This window comes from Conger conger, chromosome 15 (assembly GCF_963514075.1).
Source record: "Conger conger chromosome 15, fConCon1.1, whole genome shotgun sequence".
NCBI lineage: Eukaryota > Metazoa > Chordata > Actinopteri > Anguilliformes > Congridae > Conger > Conger conger.
This window is the reverse complement of record NC_083774.1, coordinates 9,006,566-9,031,445: the sequence shown is the minus strand read 5'-3', so window position 1 is coordinate 9,031,445 and position 24,880 is coordinate 9,006,566. Positions and strand designations below refer to the sequence as shown.

The 24,880-nt window shown below is 48.8% G+C and overlaps 2 protein-coding genes across 3 annotated transcripts in view; one reads left to right on the top strand and one right to left on the bottom strand.

Annotated features, from left to right (window-relative positions):
• The window catches only part of LOC133111765 (granule associated Rac and RHOG effector protein 1-like), a 31,444-nt gene extending 11,105 nt beyond the window's left edge, over positions 1 to 20,339 (top strand). For both annotated transcript variants that reach the window (XM_061222342.1, XM_061222343.1), the window contains exons 2-14: positions 207 to 1,591; positions 8,505 to 8,717; positions 10,521 to 10,661; positions 10,872 to 10,967; positions 11,765 to 11,926; positions 12,635 to 12,793; positions 14,658 to 14,755; positions 14,991 to 15,116; positions 15,280 to 16,370; positions 17,886 to 18,051; positions 18,539 to 18,676; positions 18,915 to 18,993; positions 19,803 to 20,339. In XM_061222342.1, the coding sequence (XP_061078326.1) occupies positions 1,088 to 1,591; positions 8,505 to 8,717; positions 10,521 to 10,661; positions 10,872 to 10,967; positions 11,765 to 11,926; positions 12,635 to 12,793; positions 14,658 to 14,755; positions 14,991 to 15,116; positions 15,280 to 16,370; positions 17,886 to 18,051; positions 18,539 to 18,676; positions 18,915 to 18,993; positions 19,803 to 20,132 (3,303 nt within the window). In that variant the 5' untranslated portion in view covers positions 207 to 1,087 and the 3' untranslated portion in view covers positions 20,133 to 20,339. The remainder of the gene's footprint in view (positions 1 to 206; positions 1,592 to 8,504; positions 8,718 to 10,520; positions 10,662 to 10,871; positions 10,968 to 11,764; positions 11,927 to 12,634; positions 12,794 to 14,657; positions 14,756 to 14,990; positions 15,117 to 15,279; positions 16,371 to 17,885; positions 18,052 to 18,538; positions 18,677 to 18,914; positions 18,994 to 19,802) is intronic.
• Positions 20,340 to 22,854: 2,515 nt separating this feature from the next.
• On the bottom strand, positions 22,855 to 24,561 carry ss18l2 (ss18, like 2). Its single transcript, XM_061222345.1, has 5 exons — positions 24,346 to 24,561; positions 23,948 to 24,024; positions 23,735 to 23,816; positions 23,529 to 23,628; positions 22,855 to 23,345 (listed from the first exon to the last, which is right to left on the bottom strand). Exons 1-5 carry the CDS (start codon positions 24,412 to 24,414, stop codon positions 23,335 to 23,337), a joined length of 339 nt encoding a protein of 112 aa, XP_061078329.1. The 5' UTR covers positions 24,415 to 24,561; the 3' UTR covers positions 22,855 to 23,334.
• Between the last annotated feature and the right edge of the window lie 319 nt (positions 24,562 to 24,880).

Sequence of the window (24,880 nt, the reverse complement as noted above, 5' to 3'; positions counted from 1 at the left end):
CTGGCTGCACAGATTTTTATATATTGTGCTACATTTTTCTACATGTTGCTGTATCGTTCACAATGTTACATGAAGCTGTTTATTTTTATTTTGTGTTGTTTTAGGGGGTTAACTGGGTCTGTGACGGTGTAATCTGGACTCATACGTTTGTGATTCCTTCCAGGGATAGTGTTGTGGTTGACTGTGTTTTCCTTTGTCTTTTTCAGGAAATGACCTAGAGGCCTTACAGATTCATTTCCGCTCTGTCGCTTCGGACTACAGTCGTGGGGGGAGCTCGGTCTGGAAGCAGCACGTTTCCCCCGTGTCACTCATAACTACCTCAGCCAATAGGGAAGGGAGGAGGAGCCCAAGCGAAAACGAAGTCCCGGCAGATTCTGAGGGCTGTTCCACACTCCGCACAACGCGAGCACTGCATGGATAGGATCCATCATCCCCGAACACACAGACGCACCACCGAAGGCTGAAGGAAGTGCCAGGGCACTGCAATTGCTCCTTTTCCCCTCTTTTATTAATGTCATGTCTGCTGTTGACCAGTGTCACGTTTTCCTAAACTTCTTTGTTTTAGCTTTAAGCTTTTGAAGATTGATATTTTTATTAGAAGTGTACCTACATATAGATATATTTACACCCATACAAAAGGAGGATTTTCGTTCCTCTGTTTGAAGAAAAATACTTGTGCACTTTGAGATTTCCCCCGGATTGAAGCTACCAGCCACTAAGAATGATAGCCAATCAGAGGCTGCGCTGCCCAGGTGCTGGAACACTCACTGTAACTGCGTATCCCTCCGCCGCCCGTCACTAAAGCCGCGCGCAGATCAGTGCCCCGGCGCCTGAGAACACCCTCAGTTCGACTGTTAAATGGGACCCGCAGCAGCGCTGCTTAGAGAACTCAAACCCAGTCAGCAAGTGGACACGCCCTGTCAAACCTTTAGAAATGCCTTTTAGACAGATCATACCCGTTAGCTGTCTGTATACCTGACTTATAGAGCTCTGAGTTTGGGGAGAGTCTTGTCACTGTGAGGTCGGGCGGTCGATTAAACGAGAGGTAGGTCAGCACGCAGGCCATTCCCCAGACAGTCCAATACTTATGTATTGTTGCAGTGCGCAGGAAAGTAAAATGGACTACAAGCGGCGCTTTTTGCTTGGCGGGCCCAAGCAGAAAGTGCAGCAGCACCAGCAGTACCCCGTGCCCGAGCTGGGCCGGACCCTCAGCGCCCCCCTGGGCCCCTCCTGCTCCGCCCCAACCTCCATGGGGGCCGGCGGCGGGTCGCCCGGCAACTGCGGCCACGCCCCGCCGGCCGGCGGCAGCGCCATCGCGGACATCCAGCAGGGCATCTCCAAGTACCTGGACGCGCTGAACGCGTTCTGCAGGGCCAGCGCCTTCCTCACCGACCTCTTCAGCACCGTGTTCAGGAACTCGCAGTACTCCAAAGCAGCTATGCAACTGAAGGACGTGCAGGAACACGTCATGGAGGCGGCCGGCCGGCTGACGGCCGCCATCAAGCCCGAGATCGCCAAGATGCTGATGGAGCTGAGCGCCGGGGCCGCCAACTTCAAAGACCAGAACGACTTCAGCCTGCAGGACGTGGAGGTAGGCCTTTTCTGGGGCTACGTTTAATGTCAAAAAGGCAGGCGTTGGCTCAGGTGGTAAGAGCAGTCGTCTGGCAGTCGGAGGGTTGCCGGTTCGATTCCCACCCTGGGTGTGTCGAAGTGTCCCTGAGCAAGACGCCTAACCCATAAAATGCTCCTGACGTGCTGGTTGGTACCTTGCGTGGCAGCCAATTGCCGTTGGTGTGTGAGTGCGTGTACGAATGGGTGAATGAGAAGCGTCAATTGTACAGCGCTTTGGATAAAGGCGCTATATAAATGTCGACCATTTACCATGTCTCTTAAGTGCACCTTGACAGTGACAGTGACCGTGTCTCAAGTTTTTCAGACTTGTGGACTAGTAAGTGTGTAAATCGAGCGCGGAAGTTGAACAGTTGTGTGATTAAGTGCATCCCAAACTCAAGTACAAAACGTCCGTGTCGGATTCACCGGAAGTTCTCCTGTTGTACTTGGGAGGACCGAAAATTCTAGTAGGCTCTGGAGCACACTTTCCACTCGTAGTCATCGCGTTTTCAGAGCTGACTGCTATGAAGAATTGTAATTTTAAACATGCAATCAAATATGAAGGAATGTTAGCTATAGCTAAAAATACAATGCATTAGCTATAGGGCATGAAAGTACATAAGCCAGCTAATGTCACTGACTGGAGATGTCACGTTAGCCGCGAATATCACATTTTCTCTTAACCTTAATATACATATCGCTAAACATTAAACATCGCTTTTTACTTCATAAATAAAATTATACCAGCATATTTTCACCACAAATTTGTATAACAAATATGTTTTTCTGCTATAACATAGCTAGCTAGCTAACTGTCACTTCAGATGTCAGTCGCTGCTAGCTCAAATTAACTGATTTTCTATGTTATTGCAAGTAGTTGACTGTGCTTGCTCATCAGAACACGAGTGCACAGGTATATGAGTGTGCGATTTGAGACAAAGCCACTGTCTCAACATCATCAATTAAATCACAGTGTTGTTTGCCATGGTATTGTGCGGAAAAAGCACTCGGTTCGTGCAAATCACTGTTGTTAGCTGAACACTGACTGAGAGAGAACAGCCACATATCATCTCTGCTTGCAGGCCTCAAACGCATGAGAATCCAATTATGTGGGGACACATGGGACCGTTATAGGGGTAGTGCATTAGATATGGCTTCATTGCATTACACAGCCATGAGTGGCTCTTTGATTCACGATTCCCCGGCCCAGTGCGGCCGTAGTGTGTGTTATTAAGCCGCTGATGAGATCTTATGGCGATGTGTGAGAAACACTGAGGATGTGTGAAAAGACAGGATGATTAGCGCAGGGAAAGGCAGCTCCTCCAGGCCCAGAACAAACAGACCTCTCCACCCTGCCCTGTGCAGACCGGGCCCTTCCCAGGGACCTGCGCCTGCTTTTTTGGCCTCCGTGGAAGCGTTTAACTGCAAATATGCGCTGCCAGTGGAAAGAGTGAACAGTCACCAGTGAGTCAGTCGGCCGAATCCGAGTCCAAGTCTGCACAATGGTCCTTTTTTTTTTTTTTTCTGGCATCCTGTTGGATTTTTTATTTTTTTTCTTGCGTAGTCATGAAGAGAATTTATATTTCGCACAGCAGCCCTCTGCAGCGAGTGTGTTCGCTGGCGCAGTGCCGCCGCTCAGAGACCCTTGTGGAGGAGCAGCGACGGTGCTGGCAGATCCCGCCGGCCGCTCTGTGGGGAGCGCGGCCCTTTCTCACCGCGAAGAAAGCGCTCGTTCACGAGCCGCCCCGCGGTCCTGCCCCCGACGCCGCGCCCCGACGCCGCTCCGACAACCGCGTGCGTCGCCCCAAGAATGCCGCGCTGCCGCGCATAGCGCCAGGGAAGCCTTTAAGCCCGGACCCCGGGCCCGGCCGCTTTGTCGTCTCAGGCACGCACAACTGAATAAGCACCCCCTCCCCCCCTTCCCCGTAAAGGACTCGCGTTTCTAACGCCGCGGGACAGACACGGTGTTCATATTTCTCCTGCGCCCGATCGTGACATGCCGTTCACCAGGTAACTGAGTCGGTCTGTGCTTTTGGGACCCACGGGGACCCGCTGGTGCTGTGTGGGTCATGATCTGCGTTCTGTCTCCAAAGCACGGGAGGGAAGACTTCTGCAGTTTATGTGCAAAATAATGGATAAAACTAGTGTGGGATTGTGGGAATGGCTGGGCTCAGGATTTCCTCCCCCATCCCACCCCCCTCTCTTTTCCCTTCTTTCTACCAAGAAATACAGCCGTCCAGTCATGAGTGGAAATCCAGAGAGGGGCTCGCTCGCTGCCAAAACGAAAAGCTCGAGAATGTCACGGTTTGTCAGTAGGCCATGTCCTGAGCTGACGAGGAAACCACAGAGGGACGAGGAACAGTCAGCCCCGAGTGCGCAGCCACTCACAGTCCTGCTGCTGCTTTTCGCTTCGGTGAAACGCTATTGTTTCTTTCCTGCTTCGAGGAAAGGTTCCAGCGCCCCTCCGCTCTCATTTGGCACAGGCGAACCTCAGGGGCCTTCCCTTGTACAGATCAGCTGCACGGGCGCGGCAGCTCTCCTGGGCCTGCTCTCCTGGCTGCTCTCCTGGGCCTGCTCTCCCGACTGCTCTCCTGGGGCTGAAGTACTGCGAGAGATCCGCTGAGATGGCCGCGCTCACACCTCCAGCGCGGTGTTGCTCTTGCCTTCGAGAGAGCCAGTAATGTGAAAAACGATATTTACTGAGCTCCAGTGTGTGTCTGGGGTCGTCTTTGATTCATGGCCCTTCCGGGACAGCGGAGCTGCAGTGGATGAAGATGATTAGATAAGCAGCAGTTAAGAGATGCAGGGAAATGGCGTACCCTGCCTTGCGTTAGCCATGCGTGATCCCTGCTTCCCCGGGGCAATGCTGACAACCTCTGAGAAATGCCAGATTATTGACCCTCACAGATTATTGACCCTTATCAAATTATTATCGTGCCATTAAACAGATGGCACTATCCAGAGGAACATACATGGCTTGAGATGAGTTTGTTAAATACCAAACTCACAGTGGCCAAAATATGTATTGCAAAACAATATGGATTTTTATAAATGATACAGAAAACCATCAAAGATATTAACAGGAGTACAATTGATACAAAGTAATAAAATATAGCCTAATTATTGACAACAAGAATCAAGCATTTACGGACCCATGAACACAATACATTTGCTGACATAAAAATAAGACATGAATAGTAGATGAGTTCACATCGTTATTCATTGTTTATTATATCCCCGTTTAGACATTCAGCTGATTTGTGGCTTGAACGAAGCCCATCGGTCTGGGAAGGTTTTTATTCTGAAATGGATGCAGAGGTGATATCCCAGGATCATGTGAGTAAGTGGCGAATGACTCATTCTAGCAGTGGGCTAATCTGGGAGATTTAGACTTCCTGGCTTTGCCCTTGAAGCTCCTAGTGATGGCATCGCCCTTCAGAAGAGCCCTTAGTCCTGCTGTAGAATATTAATACATTGCCACACATGTTTATGAAACGCCCTAGCAGATTCAGGCTCTCAGAGCCTATTAGCGTGTGCCAAAATATGTAGGCCGCACGTTCAGTTTAGCCAATATCTCCGTTTACATTCTGAGTCGTTCAAAAAAATGAAGTGAATCACTACTGAGTCAGTAGTTTGAGTCATTTGAATACATTTCAATTGTTTTATCTATTTGCTAGATCATGGCTTTCTCTTCCATTTTTCTCAAGTGTAAATCACATCGGAATCCGTGCAGCTAATCTTTTCATCCAAAATGTGATAACCTACTCCAGTTGAAATCCCTCAGTTTAAACATTTCCATCACAGGTCTGATAACACTCCGTCCTGCTACTCCAGATACAGAGTTGGGCTGTGAAGCACATCCTAACGCGTGCGGTACTTGTGAGGAATGTCTGATCGTGGAGGCGCACGCTGTGAATAACAGGAGTGCGAGAGAGCGAGTCTGGCCGTGAGGAGGGTCTCATTGTGCTGGCGGGGTTCAGAATCCGCACTGGTAACGGGGCGGGGCGGGGCTTGGAGATGCAGCCAATGAGCTTTCATTGAGGCGTCCCTTCCAGCTGGCTGGCCGTTTGTGAAATCTGGCCGGCCGGCCGTTTGCGTTTTGGCATCCTTTCGCGGTCCGGTGTTCATTTCCCCTGTCAGCAGGACAGACGGACCTGGGAGACGCTGAAACCAGACGTGCAGATGGAGGATGCACGTGCGGTATTTCTGAGGGGCTCTGGCAGGGGTGTCATTGATGAGACCATTTCTGCTGCCATAGCTTAAGCACTGGACTTAAGACACCTCCCCCTTGTGGTTGGAGGGTCTTTATGTTGTTCCGTATGCGACTCCACAGGAGTAAGGTTCTTTATCATGATTTCTGCACCGCCTCATCCTTTTTTGCTGTTGACATTTTGCTGTTTTCCGGTTGGAGGTTTTTTTGTACGATTTAAAGCTGGTAAACCGTTACATTCGTGATTCATGATTCTGTAATAGCCTTATGCAATTTTAACGGGCCATGTGAACACAATTCTGCTAATTCAGCCTGTCATATCAGCTACCTCAAAGTAACATTGGATTTATTTTCATTCTCTCTTATAGCCTAGAACTTTGTGTCCGCATACTACAGATATTAGGCCGGCCCTGACGCTGATACGGAGATTACCATGATTACGATGCACTGATGCCTCCATACAGACAGGAATGCTAAGGAAATCACTCTTTGGCTTGTTCGTTTGCAGATAATAAGACAGATTGCAGGTTATAGGTATGCATACATTACACTATTGGTGTAAATAAGATCATAGGTGTATATGCATTGGTTTACATACACATTAGGTCACGGGTGTATGTGCATTGAGTTATAGGTATACGTGCATTAGGCTTACGGTCTCCCAGTCCTTGAGAGCCGAGGACTGCTGGTTGTCCACCCTCCCTTTACCTGGGAGTCAGGTGTGAAGGCATTCTGGCCATTCAGTAGCGCTAATTATCCAGGAGAAAAGAAAACCAGGGCTGGATTTGGATTCAAGGGCCGGAGTTGATGATGACTGCTATAGGTGTATTAGGTTATACTGTTGCTTTATATTTATTACGACTGTAGGTGTGTATCAGATCATGGGAGAAGTATGCATTAGATTACAGGTGTATATTAATTGAATAGCAGGATGCACTCCACGGGTGCTTATTCAGAAGTGAGCACTTCAGCTTGAAAACATATTTAAACTGCAGTACTGACGTGTAGAAAGAATGTCAATTTTTCACAACCTCTTTAAACTGGTTTTCCCAGTTGATGCTTAGAGCATTAGAATGGCTGTGTGTAACTGCCTGAGTTAACCCCGTACTGTTTTTGAAAATGAGTATGACTCTTTTAATCTGTACCTTGGGGATAAGCCAGGATGATATTTAAAACGGCACACTAGAGAGAGAACCAGTGCCTGAGCACATTCTCAGAGTTATGAGAGGGCAAAGGGTCCCCTTTAAGACAGCCGGAAACCAGTGGCCAATTATCTGCCTTCTTGAGAATCCGATTTAACGGCATCGATTTATGCAGCAGTCTCAGATGCATGGTATAACTTAATATCCCCTGTCAATCATTCTGTCTCTGCCTCCCCCTCTGTCCCTCTCCCTCCTCTCTCTCCCTCCCTCCTTCGCTCTCTCCCTCTCTCTCTCCTTCTCTCTCTCCTACTCTCTCCCTCCCCTCTCTCTTTCTCTCTTTCTCTCTCTCAGCATTAACACTGTGGGTCATTCTTCCATTCTTTCAGTATTTCTGGGGAAACGGTTCTGGTGAAGTAGGCCATTTATTCCATGCCTGACGCACCAGCATCATTACACAGAGACCTTGCGCCATCTCTGAACCCGAGTAGGAGTGTCTGTGCTCTGATTACAGCCCAGTGAACACACACCGCACTCCTCGAGCACTGATCCTGAAGGAGGGTGTCACAACATTGGCTTTGTGATCAAATGGAATGCGGAAAGGGCCCAGGGAGACCAGAAGCTCATGATTGACAAGCTCTTTTTTTTTTTTTTTTTCAGCAAGCACTGAAACACTCGAGGACTCTCTCAGTCACTGACGTTAACATGCCTTCTGTTTTTGCCTAATAATTAGCCCTAGTTGTCTTAGCCCTTTCAGTGCCAACCCCAATATGAAGCTGCTCCACCCATACCCCAAGGGGTTTTGGCTTTGGTTGAGAAAATTCCGAAAGTTTAGAAAATTTAGTAGGGTTTCAATAGGGGATGAAAACAATAGTATAGCAGTCATTTTGATTGGTTGAAAAGCGATTATAAGGTCGAGAGTGTCGTATGACACTCTTGGGGCTTCACAGTAGTTACGCTTGAGTGTCATATGACGCTCTTGGGACTGAAAGGGTTAAATAGAAATGTATGAATGTCTGACGTGTGAGCAGGGATCAGAGATGAGGGTCTCTGACTGGGATCAGAGGGTGAGGGTCTCTCAGCGGTGAGAGGGTGAGGGTCTCCCAGGGGTGAGAGGGTTAAGGGTTAAGGTCTCAGGGGTGAGAGGGTTAGGGTCTCTCAGGGGTGAGAGGGTTAAGGGTTAAGTTCTCAGGGGTGAGAGGGTTAAGGGTTAAGGTCTCAGGGGTGAGAGGGTTAGGGTCTCTCAGGAGTAAGAGGGTTAAGGTCTCAGGGGTGAGAGGGTTAGGGTCTCTCAGGGGTGAGAGGGTGAGGGTCTCTCAGGGGTGAGAGGGTTAAGGTCTCAGGGGTGAGAGGGTTAGGCTCTCTCAGGGGTGAGAGGGTTAGGGTCTCTCAGGGGTGAGAGGGTTAGGGTCTCTCAGGGGTGAGAGGGTGAGGGTCTCTCAGGGGTGAGAGGGTTAAGGTCTCAGGGGTGAGAGGGTTAGGCTCTCTCAGGGAGGAGAGGGTTAGGCTCTCTTGCGGTGTCTCTGATGAGTGCTGTTCCGCAGGTCCTGGGCCGCTGTTTCCTGACGGTGATGCAGGTGCACTTCCAGTTCCTGTCCCAAGCCCTGCAGAAGGTGCAGCCCGTGGCGCAGTCCTGCCTGGCTGAGGCCCTGGCCCAGGCCCAGGAGCGCCGTAGCTCCGGCCTGCCCCACGGCTCCGCCGCCGGGCCCCTGGTGGAGCTGGAGGAGGCCACCAGGTCATGGAAGGGCGCAGCTGAGGTACGTGCCGTCGGCATTCCTGGGAGTGATCAGGCCTGGGCTCAAACGCACACTTTTATCAGGGGTCAGGACCATGTTTTACGGCCCGCACGTTAAACTGATTATTTCCACCCACTCAAGAGTGACAGCTGCTGGAATCTCCCCGTTCCTGTGACGTGACTTGTTTATCGTATCCTGGAAACCGTGTGTCTTAATCAGTGCTCAGAGTCATTAACCGGGGCAGTGCTTAAGCTTTTCTATTTTCAGAAGTCTTTACAAATGCTTCACTTTTCCACGGGTCTGGTTGTGTCTGAGGTAGTGGCAGTTCAGACAGTTGGCTTCCGGTCTGTCTCCCAGGAGAGGAGGCTCTCTGTACATTTGAACACATTAGAGCCAAATACCCTTTTTCCTGCGGTCGTTCTGGAATTAACTGTGAATTCTTAGAACTTTTTAACTGAAATTCCTGCTGAATTGTTTTTTGTATTCGACTCGCTCCCTAAAATACTTTCAATACCAAAACTTTACGAACCATTACAAATAAAGTATTATCTGGCTTAAAAGTTTTGTATGGGGCAATTATGGTTATTGTAGTGTTTTGCAGTAACACCATATATTGTTCTAATTACAAATGTTTTTATTAAAAATATTTGTTCACATAGCAGTTTATGGGTAAATAAATGACAATTAACTGTCCTAATACTAACGATTGCATGTATAATTATTCACAGTTTTACTCCTTGATAGGAGCAGGGTCAGATTAACAGCTCACTTAGAACACACTTTGATTTTGATTTTATTCATTCAGTCATAGACAGCGGTGCACATTCCCCAGCACATTGACCCAACAGGGAGACGTGTTTTTGCGCTTGTAAAGGCTTTAAAAGAGAGGGGAAATTGCGGCTGATCCAGCAGCTAATCGGCAGAGTGTGTTTGTGTCAGTGCAGCAGCGTCCGGGGCTGGGGGGTGAATAGGAGCGCTTTGTTCAGCCCTGGCATGTTCAGCGCTAGCCCTGGCGGTTAGCGGGCTGGATACCCCGCAGGAATGTGCTGTAGGAAGTGGGATGGCCCTCACAGCTGGAGGCCTTTGTTAGAGAGAGCCCTGTTCAATGCGCAGTCTCCCCTTTCCTGTAGAAGTGGGGCCCCAGCAAATCCTATTCTTCTGACCTCAAACGCACAAACACCGTGGGCCTGCCTGGCCTTGTGTCTCACACGCACGCCGAAGCGCAGCCTGGGCTCCGGGCCCTTGCACAGTGTCAGAGCGCTGCGGTGGAGCGCCATTCCCTGGCCACTTTCTGCTGCCAAGACTAGCTTTTCTTGTTTTTTCGCCCCCTAATCAAGGTGGGATGCCTTAAGGATGAGATCACTTATGACATCACTGGTGTTTGTTTTCCATTGCGGCCAATAGCTTTCTGAACAGATGTGTGTGTGTGCATGCATGCATGCGCTTGTGTGTCCCCCTTTGTGTTTGTGTGTATATGTGTGTGCATGCGTGTCCCTCTTTGTGTGTGTGTGTGTATGAGAGAGAGAGAGAGAGAGAGAGAGAGAGAGAGAGAGAGAGTATGTGTGTACATACGTCTGTCCCTGTGTCGATGTGTGGGTGCATGTGAGAGAGAGTGTGTTGGTCTGCATGCATGCGTGTGCTTGTGAAAGTGTGTGTTAGGGTGTGTTTGCTTATGGGTACATTTGAAAGAGTGCTTCTTAGTGTTCACACGTGTGTTTGCTCATGGGTACATTTGAAAGAGAGCTTCTTAGTGTTCACGTGCGTGTGTGTGTGAGCGTCTGACCCGTGTGTGAGCGTCTGACCCGGGGCTGTGGTGTGCTGCAGGCCACCTCTCGGCTGAGGGAGAGGGGCAGAGACGGCAGCCTGGCCGGGATCGAGGTCCAGCAGCTCTTCTGCTCCCACAACACCACCATCCCCGAGAGCCAGCTGAAGGAGCTCAACATGAAGACAGACAACGCCTTACAGGTGTGCCTGAGCCCCAGGGTGTGATAATCCCCATCGCAACAATGCTACCACACTTCCTCTGCCAACACATTCAATGTTGTTATTTTTGTTTATTGGCAGGAACATTTCTTGAACTTGTTGAGCGTAAACATTTATATTTCTGAAGTTGTATGAATCTGAGATGGTACATGCGAGACGGCAGTAAGTTGTGCTGTGTTTTTCTCCATCCAGGCTTATAAAGTAGCTCTGGAGAGTCAGGGCCACAGCGAGTACACCCTGAAGGCTGGCTTCCACCTTAATCCCAAAGCTGTTGAGGCGTCTCTGCAGGTACGGTGTCTGTAATGCTGCTCTCGTGTGTTATTAACAGATACTGAAAAGCAAAGCCTTCATATCTGAAATGAATTTAATGAAAAGAGATTCACTGCCAGATTCACTGATAAGAATCTGATAGAAATGTTGGCATGCTTCTTAGCGATCCTTTTGGTATGTCATAATCTAAGGATCTCACACATTCTCTTCTGTGTGTGTGCCTGTGTGTCTGTCTGTCTCTCTCTCTCTCTCTCTCTCTCTCTCTCTGCATGTGTATTTTTATTGTGTTTCGGTACATGCCATGTGTGTGTCTGTACTCATGTGGATGTGTGTGCGTGCGTATACGTGTGTGTGCGTGTGTGTGCATGTGGTGTGTGTATGTATGCGCGCGTGTGTGTGCGCATGTGTGTGTGCGCATGTGTGTGTATGCGCATGTGTGTGTATATACGTGTGTGCGCGCGCGTATACGTGTGCGCGTGTGTGTGTGTGTGTGCGTGTGGTGTGTGTATGTATGCGTGTGTGCGCACGTGCGTGTGTGTATGCGCGCGTGTGTGTGTGTGTGTATGCGCGCGTGTGTGTGTGTGTGTGTGCGCGTGCGTGTATGTGTGTATACGTGTGTGTGTATACGTGTGTATACGTGTGTGTGTGTGTGTGTGTGTCTGTCTCTGTGTGTGTGTGTGTGCGCGTGTTTGTGTGTGTGTCTGTGTGTGTGTGTGCGCGTGTATGTGTATGTGTATGTGTATGTGTATGTGTATGTGTATGTGTATGTGTCTGTGTGTGTGTGTGTGTGTGTGTGTGTGTGTGTACGCGTGCAGGGTTGCTGTAGCGACGCGGAGGCCCAGCAGGCCGGCCGCATGCAGACCCCCTCTCAGCCCATACAGTGTGAGCTGCCCACCATCCCCCTGCAGATCTGCTCTCACTTCCTCAAGGGCGTGTCCTTCAGCGAGTCTGCGGCCGACAACCTCAAGCTCAAAACGGTACGGCCCCGCCCCGCTCAGTCTCTTCACAATCACCACCATTTCATCACCGGTCTGCTGAGAGGCTCTGTGAAAAGCCTCCCTGGCAGCGGGCAGGGCTGAACTGCCATGAGATTTCACACCCTGTAACACACTGAACACGGCTGTGTGTTTTGGTTCTCTGTAACACTGAACACGGCTGTGTGTTTGGGTTCTCTGTAACACTGAACACGGCTGTGTGTTTGGGTTCCTGTAATACTGACTGAACGCGGCTGTGTGTTTGGGTTCCTGTAATACTGACTGAACACGGCTGTGTGTTTGGGTTCCCTGTGACACACTGAATACGGCTGTGTGTTTGGGTTCCCTGTAACACTGAACGCGGCTGTGTGTTTTGGTTCTCTGTAACACTGAACGCGGCTGTGTGTTTGGGTTCTCTGTAACACTGAACGCGGCTGTGTGTTTTGGTTCTCTGTAACACTGAACACGGCTGTGTGTTTGGGTTCTCTGTAACACTGAACGCGGCTGTGTGTTTGGGTTCTCTGTAACACTGAACGCGGCTGTGTGTTTGGGTTCCTGTAATACTGACTGAACATGGCTGTGTGTTTTGGTTCTCTGTAACACTGAACACGGCTGTGTGTTTGGGTTCCTGTAATACTGACTGAACACGGCTGTGTGTTTGGGTTCCTGTAATACTGACTGAACGCGGCTGTGTGTTTGGGTTCCCTGCAGCACACGATGCTCCAGCTCATTAAAGAGGCAGCTGAGCGGAACGGAGTGGCCCTGCGAGACGACTCCCCCGTCACCGACGTCCTCAACCAGGTGTGTCCCTCCAGCTGGAGAGGAGCCTGCAAGACCGCCGTGCAGCTGCTGTTCGGCCAGGCGGGACTGGTGAGTGCACACGCTAAACACACGTATCACATGTATGTACACACGCTACATCACTCGCATATACGCCTATACACCCGCTTTCTACCGTTCACGTACGCTTACACACGCTTTCTGTCAACCGCACATACGCGTACAGTGGTTAAGGTACATGACTGGGACCCGCAAGTGGTGGTTTGATCCCCGATGTAGCCACAATAAGATCTGCACAGCCGTTGGGCCCTTGAGCAAGGCCCTTAACCCAGCATTGCTCCAGTGGACGATTGTCTCCTGCTTAGTCTAATCAACTGTATGTCGCTCTGGATAAGAACGTCTGCCAAATGCCATTAATGTAATGTAATGTAATGTACACACACGCTTTCTATCTACATGTATGCTTTCTCTGTCATGCTCAAACACACATACACCTACACACATTTTATCCCTATCATACACGCATGTACTGACACCGTTCATTTCTCTATCACATGCACATGTACACACACCTACACATATGCACTCCCTATAAGGCACACACACACACACACACACACACACACAGGTGTTGTTCTGTCGTAAACACACATTTGCTCAGAAGGAGAATTGGGACACAGTCATATGGGGACAGGAGCGCTCACACAGTCCTCAGGGATACGGGCTCTGAACATGAGAGAGGGGGCAGGGCTCCTGCTCGTTATCACCCAGCGCGCGTTGTCATGATCAGCGTGCGGATGAGATCAGAGGGGCCGGTGAAATCCCGTCAGAAAGGCTGCGGCGTGGCTGAACCCGGCGGACGGGGCGGCGGAGGGGCCCGGTTTCCTGAGGAACGTGCGAGCCGTTCGTTCAGCGTGTTTATTTGGGCTGTCAGTGCGGGCCGCGGTGCCCGCTGCGTCGGGGGCGATGAGTTGTGCCCCGCCGTCAGTGGAGAATGCAAACGACATCCCGCTGATGGAGGTGACCTTTCCCCGGCCCCCCCGGCTGCGGTCCCTGAGTGACCGGGGGGGCCCCGGCGGCGTGTGAAATCCGCTCATAGCGCCGTTTGGCAGGAGGTCACTTCAGAAAGCCGCGCCGCTGTGTAATACGGGCTGTCGGTAACAGTAGCCGCAGCAGGACCGGCCCTGTCGGAGGATTAGGGCTGAGCCCCTGCTGATGCTGAACACACTGACGCATGCAGTCAAACGAGCGCCGTAATGCCTGTGTGTGTGAGTGTGTGTGTGAGTGTGTGTGTGAGTGTGAGTGTGAGTGTGAGTGTGAGTGTGAGTGTGAGTGTGAGTGTGAGTGTGAGTGTGAGTGTGAGTGTGAGTGTGTATATGTGTGGTGTGTGGTGTGTGGTGTGAGTGTGTGAGTGTGTGAGTGTGTGAGTGTGTGAGTGTGTGAGTGTGTGAGTGTGTGAGTGTGAGTGTGAGTGTGTGTCGGGCCCACAGGATGTACCTGCTCTAAAAATAACAATAGGTCGCTTTCCTGAGAACGGGGGGAAAGTCCTTCCTTCCCAATGGGTGTGACCGCTTTCTACTGAGGAGTGAACTCCACTCCTTTCAAAAAACCTCTCAATGAAACGGTGTCATGCAATCCACAGCACTCAGTGGGGTACTGGTTATATGTGCTTGGGAATCAATTTCAATTTCCATTTCATTTATTGTTCTTTGGTGTCACATATGCCCAGAGCAGAGTCCAGTGAATTACAAGCATAATGATATGCTTTAACACCTGCCTTGGGAGTTTTCAGTATCTCATTTAATGAGCAATTAAACATTTCGTATTGACTAGAAATGGCACGCACACACACAAATTTGTACATACAATACGGAATGTCGGATTTGGTCTTTGAATAGAAAGAAGAACGCCGCACCAAATCTCACTCTTAAGTGCTGTTTTTTGCCTTTGACAGGTGGTGGTTGACACTGCTCAGATTGAAAACAAAGAGGCCTACGCCCCACAGATCACCCTGGAGGGGTCCAGAATTGTGGTCCAAGTCCCCTCAACATGGTAAAAACTCTTCAACACCTTCACACTATTTCACATTTTCTCAGTGCAGTCTAGAGCTGGTTAATTAACACAGACAATAGGCAGTAGTCATTTACTGTCGGTATTCTTGTTTGCTTTCCCATTGTTAGGTGAAGCTAGCTGCTGTATGTTCCTGGAGCAGTGTGCTGTCCTGCGTAATCAGGCAAAGCTGTGTCAGACTGAGGTGAAATACTCGGGTGCTCTGTGTCACACGCAGGTGTCTAAAGGAGGACCCAGCCACGATGTCCCTGCTGCAGCGCAGTCTGGACCCAGAGAAGACCCTGGGCCTGGTGGACGTGCTGTACACTGCTGTGTACGACCTGAACCGCTGGAGGGAATGCAGGTAAGCCATCTAAAGAAACAAGGGATTATTAGTCATTATTAGTCATTAGCGTTAGTGCTCAGTGGTAGAGCCAGCCACACTGCTCACTAGCATTGTGTAAAGGTAATGTAAAGGTTATTGTGAACGAAGCCATAATGGCAGTGCCTCTCTGTGGCCCCATCAGGGAGCAGACCCTGCCCACCATCCAGGCGCAGCTGCAGAGGGAGAGCTCGGACTTCAGCCCGCAGGCAGAGCTGCCCCCCGGCAGCGGGGCCAAGTCCTCCGGAGGCCTGCCCAAGACCATCTCCAAGCTCACCTCCAAGTTCACCAAGAAGGGCTCCTCCAGCGGCGGGGGCGGGGGCAGTTACTCCATCCCCAGCACGCCCTCCCGCAGCGGGCCCGACGACAAGGCCAAGGCCGCAGACGGCAGGCTCCAGGGCATCCTCCACATGAGCAGCCTGCCCTGCACCCCCGACCCGGGCCAGTCCCCCCAGAGCCTGGCCGCCCAGCTGGCCAACGGGTGCCTGGCGGACGACAAGGCCAAGAACCTGCCCACAGACCAGGAGATGCAGGACGTCATCGACTTTCTCTCAGGGTTCAACATGGGCAAGTCCCAGCAGGCCTCCCCCCTGGTCAAGAGGAGGAACTCGGTGGCGTCCGCCAACGCGTCCGAGCTGAAGACGCCCCCTGGAGCGCCCCCGTCGACACAGGCCGCGGCCCATAATGCCCTGCAGCCCCCTGCCCCGGTCCTGCCGCCACCCCAGCCCCAACCCCAACCGCAACCGCAACCGCAGCCGCACCCAGCCCAGAAACCGCCACAGCCCCACCCCCCTTCCCAGCAGGCCCTGCAGTACTATCAGCACCTACTGCAGCCCATTGGTCAACAGCAGCAGCAGCAGCAGCAGACCTCTCCCCAGCACCCTCCCCAACACCCCCCTCAGCACCCCCCTCAGCACCCCCCCCAGCAGCAGCAGCAGCAGCAGCAGCGTGTGCCCACCAAGTGGCCCTCCAGCTCCGCCCAGCACCCCCCACAGGGCCCTCCTCCCTCGGGGCTCTCCCCCATCGGGCAGCTGGGGCAGTGGGGCGCGCCCGGCCTCCCGGACCTCAGCTCCGACCTGTACAGCCTGGGTCTGGTGAGCACCTACATGGACAGCATGATGTCCGAGATGCTGGGCCACAAGCCCACGGGCCCCCGGAACAACACCTGGCCCAACCGCGACCAGAACGAGGCGGCCTTCGGCGCCCTGGGAGATGTGCTTCCGTTCGACCCAGCCGGTAAGCGAGTCCCCCCCCCCCCCCCCGTCAGCCAGCAAAGGCACGCCAAGTTTCAGTCTCCATGGTTAGAAGCCCTGCTTGTTGAGAAAAAAAGCAGCTTTTATACTGAATATCGGGTTCAATCCCTGAAGCGAAACGCGAACACCTTCATTTTAAATTGGAACAATGTGATTTCCCCGCCCTCTATTATCCTCACCTGGAAGCAGGTGTGATCGTGTATCTGCGATCCGGATGTGGGAGAGAGAGCCCCTTTGTTTCTGTGATTATAGTGTTTCTGAGAGAACTGTGTCAGCAACTGGCTCAGTGCACAGATTACACCTCTCTCTGACAAAACACAGACACTCCCATCGAACACGGCAGTCATTAGCTAAGTGTTCATTACTCTGAGAGTGAGCGCTCTGCTGTTATTGTTATGGTTATGTTGTGGTCTGAAATCTGCTGGTTTAAAGGACCTCTTTCAGCATAGCCCAGACAAGTAACTCACTGTAGCTATAGGATACAGTGCACAACTTGCTATCGGTAATTAAACCTCCTGCCTTATGAGTGGATACTGACATTGGGGTGTATGTTATGCCGTGTCTGGGGCCTGGGTTGGAGTGTAAGACTGTAAAGTATGAGATTGTGCTGTGCGGCGAGACAGCTTTTCATGTTCTGCTACATTGACCGTGTAGCCTGGGGAGCGGATTGCGTAACCGTGACATGCGCGCGGGCGGGCGGTCTGTGGGAGCCTGGCTCTCAGATACCCCCCGCAGCGCCGGGGCCTGCATCAGAGCCGCAGAGGAAGGCTCGGCAGGATTAGGGAGGATGTCGGCAGCGCCGTCAGGACGGACGCGGAGATGAGCGCCGAATGGGTTAGAGAGCTGGACTGGGCTGGGATGGGCTGAGATGGGCTGGGATGGGCTGAGATGGGCTGGGATGGGATGGGATGGGCTGGGATGGGGTAGAGAGCTGGACTGGGCTGGGATGGGTTGGGATGGGCTGGGATGGGGTAGAGAGCTGGACTGGGATGGGATGGGCTAGGCTGGGCTGGGCTGGGGCAGAGAGCTGGGCTGGCCCGGGCTGGCCCGGGGTGGAGGGCTGAGCTGAGGAGCTCTGTGAAGATGGCCTAGCCGTCTGTCAGGCTCCATCCATAATTCACACAGACCACTGACAGTTACGCTGACGCCAGCTTCGTCCTTCGTCTGAAGAGCGGTGTTTAAGGGGTTCAGGATGTGGGAGTGTTATTTACTGAATCGTTCTGGGGTGTAATTACCTAAATAAATCCCCATAAATACACGCTTGAATCTACGTGCAATTCTTTTGTCTTGTGTCATCTTACAGTGAAGGGCTTATTTCAGAGGCGTCAGCTCTGTAGCCGCTCTGTACGAGCAGAGGGGATTGTGTGCAGCCGGCTGGCTATTGTGCCGTTTCTGCTGTGATCGACAGTCTGGCTTAAAGGATTGTCCCCCGGGCTGGATGTAGCGAAATTAGCTGAGTGAGTCAGAAGTTGACTGTGGGTTTTGTCTTGGCGTGCAGTGGGCTCCGACCCGGAGTTCGCCCGGTATGTGGCCGGGGTGAACCAGGCCATGCAGCAGAAACGACAAGCGCAGCACGTCCGTCACCCCAGCAACGCGCGCAGCAACTGGCCAATCACTGACGAGTCACACAGGAGCTGGCCCCACCCAGAGTACTACACTGAAGGGTAAGCCAAATGCGTCAAAATGTTACAGGCCTAACTCACTCCGCTGAGTGGTTTTCCCATTCTCAGGTAGATTCGGCTAATGATGCAGTAGCAGTCTCACCGCTCCATAATGTTTGGGACAAAGACATCTTTTTCTTCTTTGTTTGGCTCTGCACTCCACAATTTTATATTTGTAATCAAACAGTTCACATACGTTTAAAGTACACATTCTCAGCTTTTATTTCATTATTATTATTTTTATTTCTTTTCCCTACTTTGGTTTTACCATGTATTGCAGCACTTTTGCAACCCCTCCCCCCAATTTCAGGACCCTTTAACCACATTCAAGTTGTTTGATTACAAATAAAAAAACTGGAGTCCAGAGCTAAATCAAGAAAAAAAAGAGAGTTTATCCCATATGCCAATAAGTATGAGCAGTTGTGAAGACTAGAGGCAGGGGAGAGAGAGGGTGGGCGTTACTTTAAGGGTTCTGCGTGTTCTGGAGCAGGGATGCCATGAGCAGCAGCTGGTCAGCCAATCAAGGGGACTCAGCCAGCTCGAGTGACGAGACCTCTTCAGCCAATGGGGACAGTCTCTTCTCCATGTTCTCAGGACCCGACCTTGTAGCAGCTGTCAAACAGAGAAGGTACACCTGGCCCTCTGCCCCGGTCTGTCCAGACAGGCCGTTAGTGCCGTCTAACCTCATTAAGCCGGTTAATTTAAACCAGGCTTGTCCTAATGCCACATCACAATGAAAACATATTATAAAATACATATAACCTTTGGTACACAGCTCTTCCTTGTACTTAGGATCCCATTCATGCTGTATATTTGCTTTCTTGGGGGGTCAGAGTAACGGTACTAATGACATTGTCTCTGTGCAGAAAACACAGCTGTGGGGAGCAGGAGGCTTTCACCCTTCCCTCTCCCCCCCTCCATCACACCGGGGAGGACAGCAGCCAGGTGAGTCTGAGCGACTAACACGCATCCTTTCTCCGTCTATAACGTCGCCATCAGGGCTGCCCAACCCTGTCCCCGGAGATCTACCGTCCGTTGGGATTTCATTTCAACCCTAATTTGCAGCTAAGGAGATCTCTCGCTGGTGAATGAGGCTTGCTTTGTTAGATTTCGAGTGAAAACGTACAGGATGGTAGGTCTGCAATCATAGGGTTGGGAATCCTGATCTAGAGTTCAGTCGTATTGAGCCGCATCCACCCCTTCTGCTGTCCTGTAATCTTACACACCCAGCCTATCACAGTGCCATTACTAGTTTTAGATATGGAATTTTAGATAGGGCAGCCTGTAGCGTTGTGGTTAAGGTACATGACTGGAACACGCAAGGTCGGTGGTTCGATCCCCGGTGTACCCACAATAAGATCCGCACAGCCGTTGGGCCCTTGAGCAAGGCCCTTAACCCTGCATTGCTCCAGGGGAGGATTGTCTCCTGCTTAGTCTAATCAACTGTGCATCACTCTGGATAAGAGCGTCTGCTAAATGCCATTAATGTAATGTAATGTAATGTAATGCAATGGAATTTCACTGAAACTTTGTTTCATTGTAAATTCATTTTCATTTGAATATTGAACCATTATAGCAGTTTTTTTAAATAATTGAGTGGGAAGCATAGATGCACGTGGAGACTGAAACGTTATATTACTGCTTCCAAACGGAAAAGGGCAGGTTACAGACCAGGTTGCACCTGGAGCCAGTCGTAACTGAAAGGTGTGATATCTGGTGATATTTGGTATGCCTCCCGTCCTTTTCCCCCACAGGACTGCAAAATGAAAACCTGGCCTCCAAAGGCTCCGTGGCAGCACTCCTCCCCCCACACCAACACCCTGCCCAACGTCAGCTCTTCCTTGTACCAGATGCCCATCCCCTCCAGCCAGTGGAGCGACTCCATGCAGATGCTGCAGTCGCCGGTGTGGTCCACGGCCGGGGACTGCCCCCCCTCCGCGGGGATCTCGTCCGGCTTCCCGTACGGGCAGACGCAGCCCCCGCAGACGCAGCCGGCCTCCCAGCACAAAGCCGTCGGCAAGGGCTTCAAACCCTCCTTCCCCCTCAAACCCGAGCACAGGCCCTCCTACCTGCACCAGTACTGAGTCCGAGCTACGTGCGGGAGCTCCCGCCGCCATGACGACTCTGTGCGTTGCCTGGGGTGTATATAGGCCTGTCCGATACTCGTAGCTGTGTGTGTGTGTGTGTGTGTGTGTGCGTGCGTGTGTGTGCGCGCGTGTGTGTGTTTACTGTAGAGCGAGCCGCGGCCATTAGTTATAAGCTGCTCCATTCTTGAATCCAAAACGTGTGAACTGGGGGGGGGGAGGTGGGTCTTATTAAGTTTGTAGCCAAGCTGAAGCAGACACAGCAGCACTAACGTTTTATACCTATTTTTCCATTTGAGAGTTTTTCTAAGCTGTCGTGCTGGCTGAGCTGTGTGCATGATAGCAGCTAGTCTGATGGTCGCGTCTTTTGTCCAGTTAACGTAAACGCTTTGTTTCCTGAGCATTAGGTAGCCCGTGGAATGCAGTGGAGTACAAGTGCTTGTCCATTTTGCTACTTTTGCGACTGATAGTTTGTGTTAGTTATGAGGATGGAGAGACGCCTCGTGCGGGAGCCCTTGATCCTGAACTATACTGTGTGGCTAAGAAACTGTAACTGAAACTGTAACTGCCAAATCTCACGCAAGACCAGGCAGGCAACAGCTCTCATCTATCGTTTCATTGCTTGTAAATTACTCAAAACTGAAATATAAATTATTTACTTCCATTTGTATTAAATAGGCTTTGAGCTGGCTCAGCAGAAATATAATAATCATTACAGAAGTGTAATTTGAAAGACACACTCTACTTTTTCAGCAACTGATATTGCTATAGTCAAAATAATAGCAAATATGTGCCATGTTAATATTAATAACGCTTTACAGATTATTTTTCCAACCAAAGCGTTGTTCAGAGGATGAATGGTGCTTTAGAGTAAAAGAATGAGTTATAATAATAATAATAATAATAATAATTATAATATCAATATCTACCTATCTCATTGTACAGTAACCTTGGAACATCTCTGTGGTTCAATATTACATGTTCATTTCTTTGTTTTTCTGATTGGCAAGTAATTTCTGAATGCAACAAATTGAAAAACCTAACATTTTTTTTCCATTTAAATACAATATTTTTTTGTACAATTGACAGTATTAATCTTATTTTTGTATTTTCTTAAATGTTATACCATTACTGTATGTTTCATGCTAACATAATTAGGCATATTGATAAATACTCTCTTCCCCCACCTCCCAAATAGAATGGTGAAAAGCACATTTTATTTACTACAGAGTTTAACTACATCATATATCTATAAGGTTACCAAATATGCCATTATAACACTAAAAACATTGTGTGTTTAGGGCATTTTGAGCCCGGGGTTCTCAGTTTGTATGGCAGTGGGCTGTATTTAAATGCCCAGAATGCTGACTTTTCTGTGACGTTTGTGGATGCCAATGTTGCCTGTATTTCTATGACACCATCGTTTTCTGAAAACTAACATACCATGTTTACAGAGAATCATTCGCTGTATATATATATAATACCTTTTTATAGTTAAGTGCTTTGCACAATCAAAATATGCGGTTTGTTGCTTTTTGTCTGTGTCAATCTCCCAAACTGTTGCTTTTTAAAATAAAAAAGATATCTATGAAGACCTTGAACTGTAACTGTAAGCATTTCTCAGCTGTGTCAAACGGTTTACCAGTTGCTTTACTAAAACAGAAAATGTAGCTCTGTTTGAGCAGATATGAAGGGGGACTGCTTGGCTTTTGTTGCTTATTGTTCTCTAGAGGTGGCAACTTAAATCTTTCCAACTGTTCCAGCAAAGCAAAAAAATAATAAAAAATAAAATGAACTAGCAGTTTGGAGACAATTGTCTGTTTTGTCATTGTGTGTTTAAAAGCCATTAAAGGTACATACAAATTTATCTCAAAGGAAAGATGTGAACATTACAGAGGTCATCTAAAAATATTTCATTTCTTAACCCACCCTCCCCTTTTAACTGACGTCCATGTTGTAAACGTATCCCCTTAAAACTGCCTCATCATAGTGACTGCAGCCTCATCAGTCCTAATAACCAAAAACTAAAATGAGTGGAAGAACCTGAACACTGCCACTGTGTTTAGGCACAATAAACAGCCAATTTTACATAGAAAAGGCATTTTTATCTTGTGGTTGATTGGTCAGGCTAGTACTGCTATGAATTGTATGTTGCTCATACCAAGTGCTCATTTTTTTTGCTTTGAACCAGTGCCCAAACTTTTGACCAAAAAGCACTCACTTGGTGCAGGATTATGTTTCTGAAAGCAGATATTGTCCGTTTTGTATTCCATTTAAAAGCATCTGCTAGTAAAATCACGGTTTTGTGGTTTGCGATCTCCGATATGCACATCTAGTGTGCAAACGAGATGTACCAAATAATTTAGCACAAAAATGTGAGGTCATAAGTGCTGTGCAAGCTTTACTTGCATTTATCACACACCTTAGCACTGAATTCCGCCAATTAGTATGCATGTATTTTTTTTTAAATATTTGGACTCACATAAAACATGTAACAAGTTGAACATACTCTGGTATTCTCAAGTACTACTTCAGTGTCATTTTAAGTTCAACTGCTTGCCATTTGCAAGGAACAAAATGAAAGCAGATTCAACTCCAAATCATCATTACATGAACAGTATCAAAATGCATCATCTGCATGAGACTTCACAACTGCAACTGCACCCTCTACAGGCCTAACTGTGCATCTACAACTGTTTCACATACACATTGGCGAGACAACTGATGTTGACCATTACTAGCAAATGGTGCAATAGGTTTATTGCAGTTACATATTACAAAATTGTCAATTATACAATATTGACATTTTCCTTGATGTATCGAATGAATACCACAGACCTTATACTAACCATAATAACCTTGGGTCAGCTTGACCGCATATACCAAGGGTTTCTGATGAGCTTACAGCATATAAGAGGGAACTAACACCAGACAACATTATGGCCTAAATTTTCAATTGAATATGTAGCCTCCATTTCGTTGAACAAGCTGGGAAGAGCGAGTGAATGCATATTTCTGATGGAGGAATGACAACATTTGCTGTTGATCAAGCAAATAATACACACCATTTACACATCTGTACAGAATGTTGTCAAATAGCGAATCATACATTTGTTAAAATCCATCATCCAAATATACCGGTTGATTTAACATGATTCATTGAAATGTTTTAAGTAGGCCGAAGCGAACATCCAAAATGAGCTCACGATGAACCTGGGAAAGAGAGAGAATGCACCACCTGTCAACCATTCAATCAAGGACCGGCGATTACTAAATATAAAACTGGCCGATTCAAAATACGGCTAATTGTTTTAGTACATGCAGTGTTAAACCAAAACAAAATTAAGTAATGCAACATTTTGTTTAAACATATTATATAGTGTTTGGTTGTCTCACCTGTTACCTTGTTTTCTTTATCATCTGATGCGCTACAACCATTAACGCTCTCATTTAAGACCGGCAAGGGCATGGGCACCTCTCCATTTTCAAAAGGAGTCTAAAATAGGTAAAAATAGAGGATTGTTACTGCTAAAAGCGCCGGATGTGGTGAGTACAAATGTTTCAACATGTCATGTTCAAGTCGATGAGAAGATGAAACTCACGGTCAATGTTGGAGGAAGGTTTGGGCTGGCATCCGCGATAGTTCCCAAATAAACAATGTTTCGGTGCAATATCTGCTGGTATCTAGATATAGAACGAACACGTATTAATACGCCACGTTTCTTCAAACGTGAGTCAGCAAGATAGGCGACTAAGAACATTGTCCCACAAACAAACACACACATATAAACAGTTTCTTGGTTCGGCTCACTTACTGGACACATTCGGTGGCTCTTCCTTTTTGCATGTATTCGGTTATACATCTTACCAACTGGTCGTTTTCGTCGAGCAACTGTAAATACAGCGGAATATTCATTTTCAAAAATTAATCATCATTTGGCATGGTGCTAGCTATTCTATTAAAGCTATCCCTAGCCATCTCAAGCAGTCATAACTGAACGTTAGGAAGTACCTAGCAGGTTTAACCTAGATGGCCAATTGATCAGTGACTAGTAAGGCTACTAGTTTATGAACTACACATGCAATCAGGGGTTAGCTGGCTTACGTTACCATATTAAAAATACAGGCTCGAAAGAATACTGCTGTGCAGCAATGGAACCATATGTAGCTAACGTTAACGCTAAATGAGCTTTTCTTCAATATCGATGCTTACTCTTTGTATTATCTCCTGGTCGATTTGTGCTTTCCCACGTTGCTTCTTCGGTACAAAGACAACAGACATTTTACATTTCTGGATCGCGAACCTCAATTGGTTATCGCTAGCAAGCTACGAAGAAAAACAAGCGCAACTCCATGTTCGCAATTGCGATTTACCCGGTCACGGGTATGATATGCTCATGAAAACCACTTCCGCATCAAGCTGGAGAGCCAATCAGAAAGAAATGCCACTTTGAGTGGCTCAAATACGCCACGTGATTCCTCGTACCCAATCAGTGCCTCAGTGGTTGAGTATTTGTTGATCACAACATATTACGTCATGCTCTGGGCAAAAACAGTATTCGTTCGTATTATCTGACCCTTCCCAATAAAATCTGGTATGGACTTGAATTATTTGGCTCGTTATGGCCCTTTTTACATTTAATAAGCGTATTTTATTATAACGACCATTTCTATTTATAATTGAAGATATCTGCAGTTATAAGAGTAGTAAGAACGATAATTCAAGATAGATACCTTAAATTCGATTG

Bases quoted from the DNA above. Each gene is read 5' to 3' on its own strand.
- ss18l2 (XM_061222345.1), bottom strand. From the start codon at position 24,414: ATGTCTGTTGTCTTTGTACCGAAGAAGCAACGTGGGAAAGCACAAATC. The intron at 24,025-24,345 runs GTAAGCATCGAT...CTGTATTTACAG, and splicing joins ACCAGGAGATAATACAAAGA to TTGCTCGACGAAAACGACCA. The intron at 23,817-23,947 runs GTAAGTGAGCCG...TTCTATATCTAG, and splicing joins AGAGCCACCGAATGTGTCCA to ATACCAGCAGATATTGCACC.